General features: G+C 41.0%; 1 protein-coding gene across 1 annotated transcript in view; it reads left to right on the forward strand.

Annotated features, from left to right (window-relative positions):
- Positions 1-417: 417 nt before the first annotated feature.
- The window catches only part of LOC133624584 (B-cell lymphoma/leukemia 11A-like), a 66215-nt gene continuing 43889 nt past the window's right edge, over positions 418-22743 (forward strand). Inside the window, exons 1-2 of the mRNA XM_061988267.1 lie at positions 418-784; positions 3150-3536. Of these exons, the coding sequence (XP_061844251.1) occupies positions 730-784; positions 3150-3536 (442 nt within the window). The 5' untranslated portion in view covers positions 418-729. The remainder of the gene's footprint in view (positions 785-3149; positions 3537-22743) is intronic.

Consider the following 22743-nt stretch of genomic DNA (forward strand, 5'->3'; position numbering starts at 1 on the left):
GGGTAAGGTTAAATAAGCTCTGCTTCTTCCTACTCCTTTTCGAACATGTTGAATAGAGGAACTGGAAATTGTGATGCATCATGTTGTATGCACGCATGTTCCAAATAAACTCAAACTCAAAACTCAACTCAACTCAAATATATGTTTTTGAAACTCTCCGTGTTCGTGTGGACATGGCCTAAGTCCCGCCCCCTCCGTTCTCTGTGCACTACCATCCGGGTACTCCCCAACTCCAATAGGTAGCCTACAGTCAATGGCCATTGGTGCATGTGTCGGCTGTCCCCGCCCACCTTACGCCTCGACCACGCCCACATTCCCCCCCCTCAAGTCTCACTTTTGCCCATCTCCTGACGTTCAAGTTCGCGGGAACGTGACGTCCGCACTTGAACTTGCAGCTCGGGGGTTTGGAGAGGGGAGGAGGTGAAGGAGGTAGGACGAGGGCGGAGGAGGGGGTCTTCTCTCATTGAAACCCCCCATCATCATCATCACCATCATCATCACCAACCAGTCTCTCCGTGCGCAAAAAGTCATGAGGATCTCCTCCACGCAGCCCGCTGCGCGCTACTCCGCCTCGGCCGTGTTCGGTGCGTGATAGAGCCGCCGCCGCCGCCTCCGCTTCGTGATCCTGCCGCCGGACCCCGCCGGACGCGTCCATGAGGAGCTTTTCACTTGGAGTCTACCTGGATTTCCCGATGTGATATCCGCCGAGAAGCCGCCACTTGATCCAACATGTCTCGCCGCAAGCAAGGCAAACCGCAGCACTTGAGCAAACGGGACTTTTCGCGTAAGTGTTTTTTTTAATTTTTGTATTGCTTTATTTTAGCAGCGAAAGAGAGAGAGAGGGTGGGGGGGCGGGAGGGTACTTTCTTCAGACATGTTTTTTTTTTATGCGTGAAATAACTCTTATCCAAAGTGTCAAGACAACGTGACAACTTTCATTTAGTTCACATTGATTGTGTTTTCAAAGATGAATGAACAGGTTGTAACGTTTATTCGGCACAAACGCAACGATGTCACAATTATTCCTGTTTCGTTCGCTGTTTGGAACCAGGAAGTACACAACGCGGTACTTACAACTATATGACGCTTTTTAGACGTCACAAAGTCCACGTGTTGACCTTTTTTTTTTTTTAACGTCGGAAAAGAAGTTAACATTTATTATTGTTTTTATTGTAATGGTCACGCCATGTAGTGTTTCGGTGATTGAGTGTTGACACCGCGCATGTGCAAGTAAACACATATCATACGTTCACTTAATGTGATATTTAGCAAATATACATTTATAATTTATATTAAATTTTTTCCTCTTAAATGTTTTTGACATACATGTGCCCCCGTTCCTTCCGGGTCGGCTGAAACCAATTATGCTCTCGCAGAGCGAATGCTTTCATTTGGGAAGTGGCCGTCACTGTTTTGGCCAGTAGGGGGCGCGCTATGCTTGCAGCTCCTGCAGAGGCTTCTATGAACTTGAACTTGATCCACTTTTTTTTCTCTCCTATATTGTCTTACTAAACCGATGCAGATGAGCAATTGTATAGGGATGCCATATGTTATGTTTGTAGAGATATGGGGATAATAATAGGGGATAATATAGTAAACAAGCGAGGTTAAATTTCATTTCATTTGATATATTTTACACAAGCATAACGTGAATAAAGATAACCATCCTCTCCATAAATATGATTACTTCAGTTTGCATATTGAATTAAATTTAATTCAGGAAATCATGTTGACACAGTTAACTTATTTGTGCACTCACTGGTTAAATTATAACCTATAGCCTTACATCTAATTGTTATATTTATATTTTGCAAAGCAAGGGTGCCTCTATGTATTAATAAACACATCAAAAGGCTGGAATAGTTAATTATATATTAAAGTAGCATGGGCATTAATTTTGTTTATTCATCCATTTTCTTCCGCTTATCCGAGGTGGGGTCGCGGGGGCAGCAGCCTAAGCAGAGAAGCCCTGACTTCCCTCTCCCCAGCCACTTCGTCCAGCTCCTCCCGGGGTATCCCGAGGCGTTCCCAGGCCAGCCGGGAGACACAGTTCAACGTGTCCTGGGTCTTCCCCGTGCCCTAAACACCTCCCTCGGGGGGCCTTCGGGTGGCATCCTGATCAGATGCCCGAACCACCTCATCTGGCTCCTCTCGATGTGGAGGAGCAACTGCTTTACTTTGAGCTCCTCCCGGATGACGGAGCTTCTCACCCTATCTCTAAGGGAGAGCCCCGCCACCCGGCGGAGGAAACTCATTTTGGCCGCTTGTACCCGTGATCTTGTCCTTTCGGTCATAACCCAAAGCTCATGACCATAGGTGAGGATGGGAACGTAAATAGACCGGTAAATTAAGAGCTTTGCGTTAAACACTATTCTAAACCACTTTCAATTCCGGCCTTGAAAATAAACAATACATTTTAGTGTTCAAACGTATTCACATCACTCCGGCTTTCCATCAAAAATGTGATTATTTGGTTTTGAAGGAAATCGTTCTCCTTAACCCAACCTCACACACCTCGCTGATGTCCGTGGCGTAAGCTGGTTAAGATAAGCTTCAGCAAAAGCGTGGCAAATTCCCTCATCTTTAATGCAGCTGAACATACAGGTAGCAGGCCCTATCTTGCATAGTCCCCCAACACCTTCTCGTCTGACCTGACATGGAATTAAAGTTTGAACCGGTGGCAAGAATTCATCACATCTTATCTCAACATCCCAGTTGGCGGGTCCAATGTCATTTACCATGTGGCTAGATGAATTTTCTCTCTCTCTACTCTCTGTTGGTACTTCAGGGACCTACTCTACATCCAACCCTGAATGTCTAACCATGGTTCACAGGATCCCAGCACTTTCCACAAAATGGGGTCCAATCATCCTGAACTCAAATGAGAATCTATTTTTTGATTCTCTGAGGTGTTAGGTTCATTAAAACGTGAGATTGGCAGCACAATAAAGAGGGTCAAGCGTCTTAATCGCTTGCTGAGCATGTCAGCCCTTATCGAAGTTCTTTCTTTTCTTTTTGTCCTCTTTCTCAGCAGTGTTCTTACGTGCTACTCTCAGCGGTCTGTGTAGACCATGTAATTTACACATTTGTTTACATCTCCCTGCACAGCATCTCACATTCTGTTTACTTGTTTGCCCCCCTCCTTCCAGCTGAGCCACTATCAGGCGTTGTTCCAGAAGACAACTGTCAGGACTCCCCCAGACTGGGAGTTGCTCAGGGCGAGCCCCTAAAAGGGGACCAGGACCTGCTGACCTGTGGCCAGTGCCAGTCCCGCTTCCCCTTGGCTGACATCCTGCTGTTCATTGAACACAAACGGAGGCAGTGCCATGGGAGCCTTTGCATGGACAAACCTTTAGACAGACCGCCGTCCTCGCCGCTCTCCTCGCCCCTCTCCACGTCATCCACGCACTCAAGAACCCACTACCCACGAAGGGCGTGTCACCCTGTCGAGGTGGCCGTTCAGGTCTCGCCGCAGGACGAGGATTGTTTATCTGCACCCTTGCAAGGAATAATCCCCAAGCAGGAGAATATCACAGGTAAACACGCCTTGGAAGAGTTAAGCACGGAAGGTTTGGGCTATGGGTTAGAAGTGTTTAAGGCCGTTGAATGTCCTTCAGCTTGAGCCTTGAACTCACTTAAAGAGCAACCATCCCGACAATTATTGTGAGGAACGGAAACATTTTCAGTGAGAAACGACAGTCAGAGAAAGAAACAGATTATGTGAAGAAAGAATGGATTACAGATGTGCATAGATCCTGTGTCCTCATGTGGTGCAGAGACATGCATCTCTCCCTGCCAGCATTATTCCACTGTCCTGTCTCCTGTTCCATAAAACATATGCAGACACAAACTTACCGGTACAAAACATAAACAGAATTGTGGAAATGGTGGCATTTTCGGATCTCATATTGCCTTGTGACTTGAGTAATTAAGGGCTTGTTAATGCTGCTAGTTGGTTTATTGGCGGTCTACCGGGACTCAATCGGCCTGTAGTGATAACAAGCGTGGGTGTCTTATGTCTGGTTTTACATGCCAGGGTTTGATTTTGCCCAGCAAAGCCTATTCAGATGTTTATTCATTTCCTTACCATGTGCCAGTTTGGCCTGGTTGACTTGGATGAGGCGGTTTAATTTGAAGCCAATTCAGGCTAAATGCGCAGAGAGCAGCACTCAACAATGTGCACTACTGTCCTGCATTAGTGAGGGCCGCAGTTCCGCAGATGGTGAGGCTGTTAGCAGTTGTTAGCTAGTTAGCTCTCTGCCGCGCTGAATGACCACTGTTCATTAGTGTGCAGTTTGATAAACATCTGCCCTCTGTGTGAGTGCACACAGGCACACACACACACGCAAACACACATACAGACACATCCTCATATAGCCCACTTGCCTCTTGGCCTTGTCAGCTGCTTGAACATGCTTTTCTTTGCTCATTTAGATCCTCATGCAACAAAATTCACATGATGTCGTAGGGTCAGGAGCTCGCATTGGGGGCAGAGATTTATTTATAGGCCTCATGGAGCTGGATATTGTGAAATAGAGACACCGTTTGGTTGGATAATGGACAGTTCTATTAGGTCCAGGTTGTGTCCTGTTAGATAGAAGCATGTTTGTAAGATGGGAAATATCATACATTAAAAAGAAGATGCAGTCATGGTGTGAGAAAGACTCCATATCATCAAACCCGTCTCCTCCCACCTCTGCTGTGCTGCATCCGAGATGATGGATCCTGACTGGCAGTGCCAGTGCGCCACCCTGAACCACATATGGTCGCTGCCATGTTCTCTCCCCCTGCTCTGCTAGAGCGTCACACAGATATTAGACATTTCTATGCACTCTCTCCCCACTCAATTCCAGTGGATTATGTTATATGTACAGGCCACTGTATCTTCAGGTGATGCAAATAATACTCTGTTATAGATGCGATTGGAATTAGTGAAGATAATGCTTGAAGTTGGGAGGGGTTGAGGGGGGGGACGGTCCAAAAGACCCAGCCCTAGAGCTGAAGCTGTGCCTCAATGGGACAGCTGAGGCTGTCTGGGAAGTCTCATGGATGCAGCTGGGGCTGCGGTCTGCAGTCTGGAGCCCTGGGCCGTTAGGAGAGGGCAGCGCAGCCTGCGTACCATCATTTGCATGATAAACAATTTAAGATATGCATAGGGACAACATAGCTTGTCTCCAGATTATGGATGGCCCAGAAACCGAGCAGATGACCGTTTCTCACACACAACTACATTGCTACAGTTTCGTGCAAAACGGGAGTCTATTACACGCAACGCAATCCAGAAGAAACTGGCATTTGTGTTTTTCCAATTATGTAAATGCTTATTGTCGTGAATTAATAAACACGACCACACAATAGCACATTTAGTCACATTACAGTCTAAGCCAGAGGTTGGCAATCTTGACTATTAAAAGAGCCGTTTTTTTTACCACCTTCAGAAAAATAATATGGAGATTATACGCTTTTTTAAATTTCACCTGAATTTACGGCAGAATTAGGCTATTCGTCCCCGTCGGTCATCAATGACGTAAATATGTCGATTTACGAGCCTTGCAAGGGGGAAAGATGGCAGCCAAAGCGAGCCTTTTGAGTGGGAAAAAGGTCATAGTCGACCAGTGTCATAATCATAGAAAAAACCCCCCAAAAAAACATGTTGCTCTCCGTGCAAATTATAAATGGCCTTTCACAGCAGCAATGTCTGAGCACTTAAAAAGAGGCCATTCTCCAGCATAAGAGAGGAAGTGAAGCAACATGCATTTGAAGTTTCTAGACATTTTATTCAGTCATAAAATTTGAATGACAGTTTGAAACAATAGGACATTTAATACACATACATTGATTAATAGAAGAAATATTCTATAGAGTCATTGTTTAAGGAATCATTTTTATGCGTGACCTTAAACGGGAAACCAAAAAATGCAGTGTGCATGTTAGGCCGGCTTGAAATAAATGACTACTTTTCAGAAACTGCTGAGTGCTTGAAAATGTTACATATTTTCTTGTCGCTAATTACAAGCGCACAGTTAAAAAGCCAGCGTCGTTGGCAGCGGAGATAAAGGAATCTGTCTATGCAGAATTAAACTCTCTATCTTTCTTTTTTGGGGACGTATTCATGGTTAGCTCACCGCGAGCGTCGCACGTTCAAGAAGCTGACATCTCTCTCACAGTACACACACACACACACACGCGCTACACATCCTCCCTTGTCCTTGCCTTTTCCTCGCTCATCCAATCACCTGTCAGGTTCCTGTACTTATTCACGGCCTCACAGATGTTCGGAAACTATAGGACTCTTTTTAAAAATGCTCAGCTGTTTACAGTCAGTTTCTTCATTCTTTCTACCGGTTCCCAAGTTTATTAAGGCCACATTGCTCATGTCGAAATGCATTTATCCACACTGACACCGCTTGCATCCTCACCAGTGTGTTAATGAGGACAACAGAGCCCAATCGAACAACTTCTGCATCCTCCCATTATTGAAACCTTGACTTTCAATCAATACGAAGTTAATTATGGCTGCCCTTTTTTTCTACTGTGCTGAGGAAGACCGCACTCCTTGCAACATCTCTCCGAGGCTGTCGTGTGTCTTCGTGCGGCAGCTTGCCTGTCCTGTTTGTTGTTGAGACAAAGGTATTTAGCAGGGTCAAAATTGGCGTCGTGCCACTTTTCTCCAAACCACCAGTCCCCCTGTCCTTCACCAGCGTACACATATACTCAATGGGTGTCTGTCAGGGGGCCGGGGGGTGAGTAATATGTAGTGTTTGTGTGTGTGTGTGTGTGTGTGTGTGTGTGTGTGTGTGTGTGTGTGTGTGTGAGAGAGAGAGTGGTGGGACGTCTTTTGCCTGTGGCCGATGTGTGTGCATATGGTTCGCTTTGTAAGTTCACATACAGTGCTTTGTTTGGGTGATCACTTTAATTGATACTGAAAAGACCCAGATGCACACTATTGTAATTACTGGACACCAGCTAATAATTTCAGCATACACACTCCATTGTGTGCAAAAAATGACTGTAATTGGATCCTACAGTTACTCTGAGCTCTGATAAATTCAGTTCTATTTTTAGCTGTAGGCTCTTACAATTTTTAATAAAGGTAAACAGCAGGGGCGGCGAGAGGCACAAATCTTGGGAGAGGGGGGCTAATTACAGCAGGATGAAGAGGGCTTTTCTTAGAATTAAACGAAGAAAATGATGGCACAATTATCTGCAAGTTACAACATGCAAGGTGATTTTTGAAAGTATTTTCACTTTCAACAAGCTGTGTAATCCAGCAGTTTATATGCTTTGTGGTCTTTTCAGACCTATGTTTTTATATTTAAAATGTGTTGTAATTGTGTGCTTACACTATTTTTAAAAAGAGGCTCACACAACGTTAGAATTGAATAAATTAATTGAAGCTGTATAATTAATCTATACATACTGTAATGCAATAATAACAACATGGATCCAGTTCTTTTCAATATTAGGGAAATGCATGAGTGCAGTTAGGATATCATTATTTCTTTAAAGTGTTTGTTTACCTGGAGAACACTGACTTTCTAACATGCTTCCAACTTGATATCCTACTTGTTGGCGTATCACCCATACAAACACTGGAGATCAGTGAGAATATAACATTATGCTACAAAAGAATAGTTTGGAAAAGCATATGATTTAACTCAGCAATATAGCAACCATAGCAAGCGTTTTTAAATCCTTCTGTTTTCGAAGAGCTCGCCACTTGCTGCTTTTATTATATGTGTGTGTACGGGACAGCCTTAATCATCGTAATTTAATTCTAATTGTGAAAAATAGTATTAGTCCGTTCTCTGAAACCACTAATGTCAGCGTTTTATTTTCATATTTTATGGTTTCAATGTTTTAAATTTTGATCCAATGTATGTGTATGTGTATTTTACTTAAAATCTTTCAGTTAAGCGCAATGAATACTTAAAAATGAAGTAAATGATATCGTTTAAATAACATTAATTATAATTAATTATAATTATAACCGAGTAATAAAATAAAAAAAACTACAAATTATTAATTTCAGTTGCGTCTTCTGCATTAAACAAAAGCAGCATAAATGAATACTACTGCTGTCAAACGAGTACATTTTTAATCATATTAACCACACTTTTGCATTTTGATTAATCACAATTAACAACAGTAAATTACTTGCTTCAAAAACACTCCAATATTTTGACACAAATGCAATTTTATTGCAAGAATTTCATACAGGAACATTGAAAAAAAGGTTTTACTTGGAATAGACATCATCTATTTGTTCAAAAGTTTTATCTAAAGCATCGTCAGGGTTTGTTCTGAACTAAATATAGCAAGCTGGCACACCTGTGACTCATCTTTGCACCGACGTATGCATTCACTTGATCACTGACCGTAAAGCAACATGCTCCGTCTAGGTAAAAGAGCATGTGCGCTCAAAATAAATTGCGCAACTAATCTGTGTTTAAACATGATTAATACAATATTGTTTTGTGATTAAAGCGTTAACTTTGACAGCTACTACATGCATAGATATTGTGTGTTCACTGTGCAACTGTGCAATGTGCATGCCATGCTGTTGCAAACTAATTTTATTTTGCAACTTTACCATAAGAAGTGTGTGTATGTGTGTGTGTGTGTGTGGGTTCTTGTATTTCTACCCTTCTTGAGACATCAACAAGGGAAAGTACCTTCCATATGAGGACCGGTGAACAAGTTAGGACCGAAATCATGGTCCCAATACGGAAAACCATTGCATCTAATAGAGAATGTTTAATTTGCACCCCTGGTGGTGAAATCTATCAACATTAGGGTGGTCCCAAAAAGGAGGGATTTTTCAAATGGACTGTGTGTCGGTTCTAAAAGTGCTCCCCCTCTGGGCAACATATGAAATAACAAGTGTGTGTAAAAATTTGAAGTGCGCCACCTCTGGCCAACATACGTAATAACAAGTGTGTGTAAGAAATTGAAACGCGCCCCCTTTGGCGAAAATTAATAAAATAAATATGTATATAGAGACATATTATAATACCGTATTTTTCGGAGTATAAGTCGCACCGGAGTATAAGTCGCACCTGCCGAAAATGCATAATAAAGAAGGAAAAAAACATATATAAATAGCACTGGAGCCCGGCTAAACTATGAAAAAAACTGCGACTTATAGTCCGAAAAATACGGTAACTTGAAGTAAATAATGAAGAATAAAAACCGATTACAAACAAACAATTCAAAATAAAGATAAATGAACTAAAAGCAGTCTTTTTCTCACAATGTGTCGACTTTATTCTTATAAAATTGTGAACAATTTCTCATAGTCTTTCTGTTTCTGTAATATTGCAATATTTTCTCGTAAAATTATTACTTTTTGATGTAAAATTATTACTTTTTAATACAAAATGGTGACATTTGTCATATCAAATTCAGACTTTTATCACAATAATGCCAATTTTTGTGTTGTTCTTGTAAAATGGTGACATTTTTTGAGTAAAATTATGAGTTTTGTCATAATTTTGTCAAGTAAAATTCCGATTGTTATTATAATATTGACAACATTTTAAAGTTTTCTTATAAAATTGTGACTTTTGTCGAGTAAAATTACGACTCTTTTCGTAAAATTGTCAACATTTTAAGCTTTTCTTCTAAAATTGCGATTGTTATTGAGTAAAATTCCAACTTTTATCATAATATTGCACAAATATTCAGTTTTTCTTGTAGAAATTTGACTTGCGTTGAGTAAAATTACGACTTTTGTTATAATACTGCCAAAATTCTAGTTTTTCTTGTGGAAATTGTGACCTTTTTCTTGTGAAATTCCAACTCATTTTTCACTACAATATTTTTTTATATATGCATCATTTGTATACATTATTAATGTTGTAAATACAAATCTTTATATATCTAGAAAGGGTGGTCCTAAAGAGGTAGGCATTTTTCAGAGGTGTCAAGAAGGTAAAGAAATACAAGAATGTGTGTGTGTGTGTGTGTGTGTGTGTGTGTTTGTGTGAGACAAGAATAATACATTTGACTTCAGCTATAAAATGATTGTAATGACACATCAATTTTACCTCAGCCATTGCCCACCATAGTTTGCGTTGCATCAAGTTTTAGCAGTTTTGGCTGCACGCGAGTGCCAAAGTGAAGTGTATGTTAACATCTTGGGTGTGAATCTGCTGTCGTAATAAAACTTGTGCATATGTGTGCAAGTTAGTGTGCAAGTGCGGTTTTGACCACTTAAACTGTTTATAGCTCTGTGTGCATGTGTGTGAGGGCTGTTTGTTAAAGCTTTACTACCCTGAGCATGCAGGCTGAACATGAAAGGGTCTTTGACTTGGCAAGCCGTGCCTGAGGACACCCCTCTGTGGACCATGCCAGCCCAGACTTGGCACAGAGCACCGGTCCTGAGGGACGGGCCGGGCCTAAATACTTGCGTGCGAGAAGGAGGGGAGAGAAGGTGTGTGCGCGCGTGTTTAAGTGATGTTTTGTGGGCTTAGGAAGCAGAACCTATGGTGAGATGGCAGGTGTGTGTGTGTGTGTGTGGCAGACAACGGGAGAGTGCGTGGTAGGTATGCAATAATGTGTGTGTGTGTGTGTGTGTGTGTGTGTGTTGTCCTCAGGGCTGCTGGCTTGGGCTTCCTGTGTCTCTGTTTGTCTTCTGACAACCTTGGTACCACAGCCTCAGGCCATTCAGGTGGAGGCTAGTTGAAGTATGCACACACTCACACACACATGCAGGGCATGCACACTAAAAAGCTCAAATACATGCATTTACCAACAAACGTGCACGGACACACACCTGTGTTATGGGCGTAACAATGCTCCCTTCTCCTCGAAAGATGTACACACACACCTAGGGCTGAATATGGCCTTTTATTAATATCTCGATATTTTTAGGCCATGTCACGATACACAATACATATCTTGATATTTTGCCTTAGCCTTGAATTAACACTTGATGCATATAATCACACCAGTATGATGATTCTATGTGTCTACATTAAAACATTCTTGTTCATACTGCATTAATATATGCTCATTTTAAACGTTCATGCAGAGAGGGAAATCACAACTAAGTAAATTTACCAAAACTGTATTTATTAAACAGTTATTAAGCAGTGGCACAAACATTCATGTCATTTCAAAACAGAAAGTGCAAGATTGTCAGACATTTGAAAACAAGCTATTAGTGCACTTTTGTGCATGATGTCACTAAGATGACATATCAAAACAACACTAAATTAAAGTGCACTTTTTGTGCAGAACGCCACTACAATAGTTTAAAATGAATAAAGTGCACTTTTGAGCAAGATATTTCAAAAACTGTAAAATAAAAATTAGCTGCATAATAGGAAATCAAATTATGTATGTCCTTCGCTATGTGGTAGTTTACTGTGGATGTTATCTCCTTCTGTTGTTGACTAGTTTTTGTTGATGTGGAAATGGAAGACGCCAGGCTCAATCGGGTCAGGGCTGGTTGCTTGGGCATTTTGTTGGTGTGGTACCGGCCGGAGATGTTGACATGCAGAGTTTCAAGCACTCTTCATTCTCTAGCGGGTAACTTTTCAAATGATGCTACAAATGAGTATTGCTGCAACTTTTTGTAGCAACACTTTTGCCGCATACTTGACATATGACGGTTGTCTGTTCAACATCTTCCCGCTTGAAGCCAAACCACCGCCAGACGATGGATCCCGTGTTGTTTTTCTTGGGAATTAATTATTCTTCCTCCATTTGTTACCAGATTGGCACCTTCTCTCTCTCATATTACCACTGGCTCAGCTCCGCTTGCACCACCTTGATTGATTGATTGATTGCCACCGCTAACTTTACCCATGCCGCTACCTCTCTGCTCAGTGAGGGCGTATGACGTTGCACGCGCGACAGTATGTGACGTATGTAAGAAGGTGCACTTGTTTTATTACTCTGTGAGAAGGAGAGACAAGAAAGAGTGAGAAAAGCCTGCAGTGTATTGCCTGCAGCTAAAAGCAACTGCGTGAGAATGTATATTCTCGAATACTCACGATATAGTCATTTTCTACATTGCACAGAGACAAACCCGCGATATATCGAGTATATTCGATATATCACCCAGCCCTACACACACCACACACAATGTAAACCCCCCCCTTCTGTGAAGCAGTGTTTTGTCAGTAATAAATGCATTGTGGCAGAGGCCCCATGATGTGTAGTGAGTTGATAAGATCTGTCAGAAACATATGATCCTTATTTCAACCGTCTTACTCCCTTCTCCCTCCCTGGCGCTTTTTCTGTTCACTCGCTCTCTTTCTCTTGTTTTAAAGGACTGCAAGCTGTTGAAGATTGGGTTACGTTAGCATGTCTGCACTTCCTTAAAACATCCAACTTCAACTCTCGAGCTCATTAACACTGCAGCAGATTTGGCAAAGGCACAAACGTGCATGTCTTCTGCACAGTCATCTCGTCCATCGAGTGTCAAGCAAAGGTATACAACAAAACCTCCCGTGTTGGATGACAGTCGTGTCACACGCGATAAAAATGTATCCTTAGAAAAAGCCCTGTCCTTTGTCTGTCCTGTCAATAGCGTGGCAGACATCTCAAGGTCAGGGGTCATCTGACAGCGTCAGGGCCTGTCACGCCAGCCGCCAACTTACCCACCTGCAGGTTAATGACTTTATTTTTAGATGGAACAGAAACAGAACACTAACACACACACAAAAAAGACTTAGCTACAGCTCTACCTCCGGAAGTGGCAGGTGAAAGCAAAAAAGGAAGTGGTGGGTTTCGCTTTACCGTTCGAGAAAGAAACAGACTTTGTCGAAATAATTGTCAACATGATCACTCGAGGTAGACATTGCAAAACTTGTTGTTTTAGTGTGCCTCGCAGCATGTCAGGTCATCCTCTTCTTGTGACTTGTCATGTTTAATGCTTTAAGGCTAAGGCACCTTTTGCTTTGTCTTCCTTTGGCGCCATGATGATAATGAGAGTCACACACACCAGGGCGTTGTGATAATGTGAACCCACTGATCCTGGTCACTATTGGCCTTTAGTCTTTCTTCCACCACTATCTTCTTCACGGCAAGTCCCAGGGCGAGATTTGGCCTGTGACTGTATTTGAATGGGTGGTCGTCTATACAGCTGTGTCTTGCCACTCTTATCGCACACAGATATGAGACATAGAGGGCCCCTGCCTGTGTCTGACTTTACACTTGTGAAAACTCACAGCCCCCTCTCTAAATGTGTGCATTAGAGCAGTGTTTTTCAACCACTGTGCCGCGGCACACTAATGTGCCCTGAGATACAGTCTGGTGTGCCGTGGGAGATTATCAAATTTTACCTATTTGGATTAAAAATGTTTTTTGCAAACCAGTAATTATAGTCTGCAAATGATGTGTTGTTGTTGAGTGTCTGTGCTGTCTAGAGTTCGGCAGAGTAACCGTGTAACACTCTTCCATATCAGTAGGTGGCAGTAGAGAGCTAATTGATTTGTAGATGTCGGAAACAGCGGGAGGCAGTGTGTAGGTAAAAAGGTGTCTAGAGGTGTCTAATGCTTAAACCAAAAATAAACAAAAGGTCAGTGCCCCTAAGAAAAGGCATTGAAGCTTAGGGAAGGCTATGCAGAAGGAAACTAAAACTGAACTGACTACAAAGTAAACAAAAACAGAATGCTGGACGACAGCAAAGACTTACTGTGGAGCAACGACGGCGTCCACAATGTACATCCGGACATGACATGACATGACAATCAACAATGTCCCCACAAAGAAGGATAAAAACACCTGAAATATTCTTGATTGCTATAACAAAGTAGATGCGGGAAATATCGCTCAAAGGAAGACATGAAACTGCTACAGGAAAATACCAAAAAAAGAGAAAAAGCCACCAAAATAGGAGTGCAAGACAAGAACTAAAACACCACACACAGGAAAACAGCAAAAAACTCAAAATAAGTCATGGCGTGATGTGACAGGTCGTGACAGTACACCTACTTTGAGACAAGAGCTATATTGATGCATGCTTGGTTATGGTTTAAAGTCATATCCAACAATTGCGACAACGGCTTCTTACTGTCAACTGAGTTTAGTTTTTTAATGATTCCTGCTAGTGGTGTGCCTCCGGATTTTTTCAACGCAATAAATGTGCCTTGGCTCAAAAAAGGTTAAAAACACTGCATTAGAGACCCCAAAGTGTGTGCGCTGCTGCACATATACTAATAGTTGCTCTTTTCCTCGGGGAAGGTTGTGTTCAGAAGTCTTGTAACAGCATAAAGGGGTAATTTTATGATTATGGTGGTGCTTTAGTCATAATTTTGCATAGATTTTGTTTTAGAGACCATCTTCAAGCCACTTTTGACTGTTTCTTCAAAATGCTCAGTTTTGTGGACGGTCTTATTTAGGTGCCAAAGCCCTCTCCTCCATGCCAAACCCCCTTAGACTGTGTCTCCACCCCGTTAGCTTGTGTTAGTTTCCTATATAGAGTGTAGTGTTGTCCCGATACCAATATTTTAGTACCGGTACCGGCACCAAAATATTTTTCAATACTTTTCGGTACTTTTCTAAAGAAGGGGAACCACAAAAAATGGCATTATTGGCTTTATTTTAACAAAAAATGTTACGGTACATTGAAAACATATGTTTCTTGCGATCGAAGAACAATTTTGTCCTTAAATAAAATAGTGAACATACAAGACAACTTGTCTTTTAGTAGTCAGTCAGCAAACAAAGGCTCCTAATTAGTTTGCTGACATATGCAGTAACATATTGTGTCATTTCTCATTCTATTATTTTGTCAACATTATGAGGGACAAGCTGTAAAAATGTATTATTAATCTACTTGTTCATTTACTGTTAATATCTGCTTACTTTCTCTTTTAACATGTTCTATCTACACTTCTGTTAAAATGTAATAATCACTTTTTCTTCTGTTGTTTGATACTTTACATTAGTTTTGAATGATACCACATATTTCGGTATTGATCCGATACCAAGTCGTTACAGGATCATACATTGATCATATTCAATGTCCTTATGTGTCCAGGGACGTATTTCCTGAGTTTATAAACATAATATGAATTTAAAAAAAAGTGGTAGCGGGGGGTGTATAATGTAGCCCGGAAGAGTTAGAGATGCATGGGGGTATTTGTTCTGTTGTGTTTATGTTGTGTTACGGTGCGGATGTTCTCACGAAATGTGTTTGTCATTCTTGTTTGGTGTGGGTTCACAGTGTGGCGCATATTAGTAAGAGTGTTAAATTTGTTTAAACGGGCACCCTCAGTGTGACCTGTATGGCTGTTAAACAAGTATGCCTTGCAGGCACTTATGTGTGTCTGCAGAAGCCACATACAACATGTGACTGGGCTGGCAAGCTGTTTGTACAGGTTGCAGAGGGCGCTAAAGTCAGTGCCATCATAGCACACCCTTATTATTGTTGTTTAGGTGAAAATCAGCAGACATTCGAGAGAATAGTTGCTCTGAAATTCGGGAGTCTCCCGGAAAAATCGGGAGGATTGGCAAGTATGACGCTGTCAAGCGGCATTCATATAAAACTCGTGGGCCGCACTAACATTAAATTTTCATATTAAGGTGTGGGCCGCGCGTCTGAGTTTATACATAGCACAAAGCAAAAAAAAACTTTGTATGCAGTGTTATTTCATTTTAAATTTCAAAAGTTTTGTGGCTCCCATTGTTTTCTTTATTTTGTGAAACGGGTCAAAATGGCTCTTTGAGTGGTAAATGTTGCCGACCCTTGTCCTAGGGTGTGTAGTGAAGCATGTTTAGCTATTCCTCGTCCTGTAGGGATGATACTTGTAAGAAACTTACTTTATATGTTGCCATGGAGACCAGGATTAGTGATTTAGAAGTAACTAAAACATTGCCGACTGCGAATGGACGTTAGCTGCTAGCTCGCTAGCCAGGTCTTAAAGCACCTCTTCCTGAGGGCGTTTCAGTGTTATAACTTCACATTTATCTTTAGTTTTTAAGCCAACATGCGTCTGTTCTCCCTTTTCTGTCTACACACTGTGTCTGCTTGTAAGTACTCCGTGATTGTGCGCTGCCGATTATGCTCCTTTGCTCTCAAAACCAACAATGTCACGACATGACAACGCGCCGTCATGCCCTGAAACCGGTACTTTTCAAATAGATTATCGTACTGTTGTTGATTCATTAGTACTACGATACTACACCAGTACCGGTATACCGTACAACCCGAATAGAGTGTATTGACAGCTATAAGTTAGAACTGTTTGCTATTTTTTACTACAAATGGCAACAGCAGACGATTTTTAAGATGCATGTGCATGTACGAGTCAGTCTGCCCCACAACAAGAGGATAGAGAAAAACAAGGACTACAACTTTGGACTACAACTGAATAAAAATGGTGGAGTCGCACAAAGCTCTTCCATACATGGAGATATTTGCTGATGTAACTAAGGTCAAAATAGATCATTTGAGTCTCAAATTCCAAAGGGCTCATTCTGAGCATGTAGGCCTTAATATGAGTTTTTTGTTGCAGACGATTAAAAACTAAAAAATCGATGGTTTTCTTTTCTTGCTCCGGCATATTTTTTGCCCCCATGAGCTTCCGTAGCTCTCGCCCAGCCCTTTACTTCCTTAGCGGAGATCCACAAGCCAAGCAAAAATGCCTGAGGCTAATGCTAACAAGAGCGAGACGTTTGTTCCAAAGAAATGAAAAGTGTTGTCAGTGTTTTAGGCTTGCGGCAACAGGCGTGGAACAAATGACTGAACACTGCAAAGTTTCTTTAAAAAAGGCAGCAGCACAACAAACTTATTCCAGCATCTGAAAGAGCATTGAGCCACTAAAGCTGTCGCTCTGCACATCAAAACCGGACAGATCATACACGCGGATACGGCTGCAAAACTTTTGCGAAATTATAACACATTTATTAATTAATATTAGGATGTATTACATGTGCAATGAAGTGTACATTATCTTTAACATCAGTACACACGGACAATAAGTGCAGGATTTGTCAGGGAAAAGCCTACGTTTATCCACTTACTAATACTATATAGTTATCTCAATGTTTTGCATGATTATTTATTTTCATACAATGTACAATACTACATTTACAGAATTATTTTATTCAAAACAAGTTTTAAGTTTGCACTTTAATGATCTAATTGATTTTTTATACTATTTAATGATTATTGGTATCTTTATTGATTCTTTATAGTTCAATGTGTAATGCTACATTAAAAAAAAAGAACAATAGTGTCACAGTGGCTTACACTTGCATCGCATCTCATAAGCTTGACAACATATTGTGTCTAATATTTTCACAAAGATAAAATAAGTCATATTTTTGGTTCATTTAATAGTTAAAACAAATTTACATTATTGCAATCAGTTGATAAAACATTGTCCTTTACAATTATAAAAGCTTTTTACAAAAATCTACTACTCTGCTTGCATGTCAGCAGATTGGGGTAGATCCTGCTGAAGTCCTATGTATTGAATGAATAGAGAATTGTTTTGAATCGGAAAAATATCGTTTTTGAATTGAGAATCGTGTTGAATCGAAAAAATCGATTTATAATCGAATCGTGACCCCAAGAATCGATATTAAATCGAATCGTGGGACACCCAAAGATTCGCAGCCCTAATGTTCACCATGTTCCTCCAATGGCTACAGACATGCAGATAAATACTTGTTCCTATCTTCGATTGAATTTTTGTGCCTTGTAAAACCACATAAGGTTTAGACACTTTGCCCCCAGTTGCCTAAAACTTGCGTCCCAAAAAACATAAACTACAAAACTGTATGGATATGTTGGTTACTCTCTGCAGTAACACGGTTCCAGTTAGACTTTCTTTGAAGTGTCCAAAGCATTTATTATTTTCCTGTTTAATTACTTCTCTTTCAAGCTTGTCCTCTCCTCCTCCCTCCTCCGTGTGTCCATGTTAACCCAGCTAACACATACCATTAAAATAATGCTATCTAATGGTTCTCTAAACCAGTGGTTCTCAATTTTTTTTCAGTGATGTACCCCCTGTGAACATTTTTTTAATTCAAGTACCCCCTAATCAGAGCAAAGCATTTTTGGTTGAAAAAAAGAGATAAAGAAGTGAAATACAGCACTATGTCATCAGTTTCTGATTTATTAAATTGTATAACAGTGCAAAATATTGCTCATTTTTAGTGGTCTTTCTTGAACTATTTGGAAAAAAAGATAGGTTTTTATTTATATTTATAAAGGATTTTTGAATTGTTGCTATTTTTAGAATATTTAAAAAAAATCTCACATACCCCTTGGCATACCTTTAAGTACCCCCAGGGGTACGCATACCCCCATTTGAGAACCACTGCTCTAAACCAAACGTTTAGAGAACATTAGCATTAATTCCACAATGAATGCAACAAAAGTAAATAAACGATATTTGGACATTTGTCCACCGATTCATGAATTGTCCTCGTTTTCTTCGTGATCCATCGAAGAATCAAGCATTTTCCCCACCTCTAGTAGGACCATGTTTAAGTTAGCAGTATATCCCACATATTTTAAAGAATAACTGCACTTGTTTTATCGAAATTTCTATTTCATTCACAATTCTTATGTGAGACAAGCACACACATGTTTTTTTTAATGCATTCTAACTCATAAATAAATGCTAGCAAGAGTCAACTACAGAGATAATAGCGACCACTTTGAGACAAATGAAGATCCAGAACATTATATTTTTGATCCTGAATATAAGGAGCTACAATGTTTAGAAGCTGAGTGATAAGCATATCCAGCATGTAGCACTATTGCTAAGTGCTAAACAAGAAATACAAACTACGAACATAATGAAACAATCACTTACTGTACAATGTCTGCTCTGACTGCTATGCCGACTAATGGGATGTTCGTATCTTCTTCATTTAATTAATCTGAATCATAATCCTCACATAACAAAAGTTGGGCACGAATCTCTGGGTCTAAGTTGAATGCCAAAGTTGACCATTTGGGGCGGTATGGCGTAGTGGGTAGAGCAGCCATGCCAGAAACCTAAGGGTTGCAGTTTCGCTCCCCGCCTCTTGACATCCAAAATTGCTGCAGTTGTGTCCTTGGGCAGGACACTTCACCCTTGCCCCCGATGCCGCTCACACTGGTGAATGAATGATGAATGAATGATAGGTGGTGGTCGGAGGGGCCGTAGGCGCAAACTGGCAGCCTCGCTTCTGTCAGTCTACCCCAGGGCAGCTGTGGCTACAAATGTAGCTTACCACCACCACCAGGTGTGAATGAATGATGGGTTCCCACTTCTCTGTGAGCGCTTTGAGTATCTAATAATAGAAAAGCGCGATATAAAATCTAATCCATTATTATTATTATTTTCTCGCTTTATGGCCACAACCTTCTTCACAAGTGAGAGGCATTATTTATCATCAAGAATGAACTTTCACCAACTCAGTCGATGCAACGTTAGCGCTTATATTAACAATATCGCTAATACTTAGTTAATATGCTGGTCACGACATGTACATGGAGTATTGTTGGCGTTTAGGGCTTTATGGGCACAGGAGATGACTCCCATTAGCTTCATTGTTAGCCGCCTCCTTCCCGTATATTACAAATTAGAATGCATAAAAAATTAAAGACGTGTGTTCTTGTCTTGCACAAGGATTGTGAATGATTGGCAACATAAAAAAGTGCATTTCCATATATTTCAAATTAGAATGGATAACAAATTTAAGTCGTATGTGTTCTTGTCTTACACAATGATTGTGAATGATTGGCAAAAAAAAAAAAAAAGTGCAGTTCTCCGTTAAATGGTCATCACAAGACTGTGCTCGGATTGATTTAGTAGTGTAATATATTTTTCAGTGTCAACGTTTTGGCTGTTCGATTTCTATCCTTGCAAAGATGTATGTAGGCACTAACACGCTCATCCACCACATCACCTAACTCACTATGATCCCTGACCTTTGTTGCACACAGACACACAAACGCTCATAAATGCACACTCCTGTCCTAGGCACCCTTTACTTTAGCAGGCTGAATCTCACTGATAACATGCTGGTGCCCTCATTTAAATTTGAAGCGCTTCTTTAATCTTCAAAGGCCTGATTGCTTTATGAATATGCATGGGCTGAGCTGACTCTCAGTTCATTACCTTGTTGTAAATTCTAATGACCATTAGGGCCCTGTGCGGTAATTGCCAATTGTTTTGCATTTTTGATTAGGCCATTACTGGAGCGCATTCTGAACATGTCTGCCCTGCCAGCCTGTCAGGCCACGTAGAGGCTGAGATGAGTTGAAAAGAAAAGTGCACAGGGTACTGGCAACCCGCGAAACAAAGTTAGGTGCATTAACGTTTTTAGAAGCTTTGCTAAATGTAAGTTATGTTTTGCAGGGTAACATTGGTGACGGATGAGAGACACAAGACAAGAAATGTTGGCCTTTATGTTCTCTAAATAAGCTTCACCCTGCTTGTTTCTGCAGCACTTGAGTGGAAGAACGTGTACCTGTCCGCATTTATGTCAGCATGTGCAATTGTTGATTGTGTGCAAGGATGCCGGTCCGACTGTGCGTACATATCTAAGTTTGCGTGCAAGCGGGTGAGTTGAGCGGGGTCGCTGGTGTGCTGGGAAGTTCTGGTGGTATATCCCAATGCTCGGCGTGCCTGGGACTTATGAAAGATTGATGCATCCTAGCAGAATGGCACGGCCCTGCTACAACTTGATAACATCTAATGGATAATTTAACGCTCTAAAACCGGCAGGCTGGTCCCCTTCTCCGGCGGGATGGAGCGGGCAGCAGCTGCTGGGCTTTTGGGGGAGATGCTGCTTTGACTGTGGTGTCAGAGGGAGACTTGAGGACAAGCAGAAAGGGGGGAAAAGAGAGGGAGCGAAGGAAATGTGTGTCCATGGCGTGACTGGAAACCCCACTCTCGTGCCCAGAGTGAACTTCATAGTGTCAAGAGTTGATTAGGCAGCTCTTGTCACAGTTCTTAAGCTGCCAAAAAATATTTTACTCTTTAACTTAAATGCACTCCAACCTAAAATATTCTGCATTTTTCCTTCCCGACATTAGAGCGACATTGGTGACACAATACATTACCGTACATGCACCATTATTAGTGTACCAAATACGATGCTCTCATGAATCTCTGAATTAGCTTCATCATTTGATGTTGAACAATCAAAGAGTCGCTCTTGTCTTCTAAGGAGTGTTAGGGAGTATGCATAATTATGGTTAGCATCCAGAATACTTTTCATTTTGCCAGCCTTCTACTAGAGTGTCCGCCCTGAGATCGGTAGGTTGTGAGTTCAAACCCTGGCAGAGTCATACCAAAGACTATAAAAATGGGACCCATTACCTCCCTGCTTGGCACTCAGCATCAAGGGTTGGAATTGGGGGTTAAATCACCAAAAATGATTCTCGGGCACGGCCACCGCTGCTGCCCACTGCTCCCCTCACCTGTGATGGATCAAATGCAGAGAATACTTTCAAATGCAGAGAATAATTTCGCCACACCTAGTGTGTGTGTGTGACAATCATTGGTACTTTAACTTTTAACTTGAACTTTACCATGTCTTTCAGCACTTGGCATTTTGGACTTCTGGGCACTTGGTGAACCTTTGCAGTAAATACAGAAAATTATTGACACTGAACTATATTTGGGGTTCCTGGTAGCTTATGTTTAATATATTTCAAATATTTTGCGGTCATTTTGTATCTTTTACTGTCTTGTTGTTAATTGCAAGGATCGTCTCTAAATTGTCTAAATACATTGAAACCTCGACATATGAACTCGATTGGTTCTTGAACAGGGTTTGTAAATAGAAAAGTGTGTACATTGAAGCAAATTTCTCCATAAGAAACAATGTGAACATGGATAATGTGTTTCGTTCTCGACAAAAGTTAAAGTTAAAGTACCAAAGATTGTCACACACACACTAGGTGTGGTGAAATTTGTCCTCTGCATTTGACCCATCCCCTTTTTCACCTTTCTGGGAGGTGAGGGGAGCAGTGAGCAGCAGCGGTGGCCGCGCCCGGGAATCATTTTTGGTGATTTAACCCCCAATTCTAACCCTTGATGTTGAGTGCCAATCAGGGAGGTAATGGGTCACATTTTTATAGTCTTGGGTATGACTCGGCCGGGGATTGAACTCACAACCTACCGATCTCAGGTCGGACACTCTAACCACAAGGCCAATCCATATTTTTTTTAAAGTTTGTACACTTTCAACACAATATACAACTCTATCCAGTACTGTATATCAAACAAACACAACAAATGGATCAACTTTCTATTTAATAACAAAGTCGTAATAACAAACTGAACGGTCCTACTCGTATGCAGCCACCCTGTCAACACGCACACACACAATCACTAGTCCTGTGGTGCACTCAGTTTGAAATCAAAAAACCTCTTAACCCGCTACAATCAGAAGGAATAAAAAATAGAATCCACTTTATTGGTGCGCAGCAAAAGGGAGAAAGGTTTTGACAATGCTGTAAATACTTCCTCGAATGTTTCAAACCACACATCGCTTGTCCATTGCTTTCTTTGGACTCATATTAAGCTAGGAAAACTAGAAGACATGTTGTAAAAAGGCTAAAAAAGCACACAACTAATGAGAGGTTGGAATCTTTGGGCACTTCAAGATTCAATTACAATTACGATTCAGGGGCTACGATTCGATTATGAATACATTATCTATACATAATAATTAATATATTGTATATTATTATTACCGTATATTGTTCAGTGTGAGTATACTGTATATTATTATTATATATTCTAAACTAAACATATTACATTTAATTATTAA

The sequence above is a fragment of the Nerophis lumbriciformis genome, linkage group LG27, assembly GCF_033978685.3.
Source record: "Nerophis lumbriciformis linkage group LG27, RoL_Nlum_v2.1, whole genome shotgun sequence".
Lineage (NCBI taxonomy): Eukaryota > Metazoa > Chordata > Actinopteri > Syngnathiformes > Syngnathidae > Nerophis > Nerophis lumbriciformis.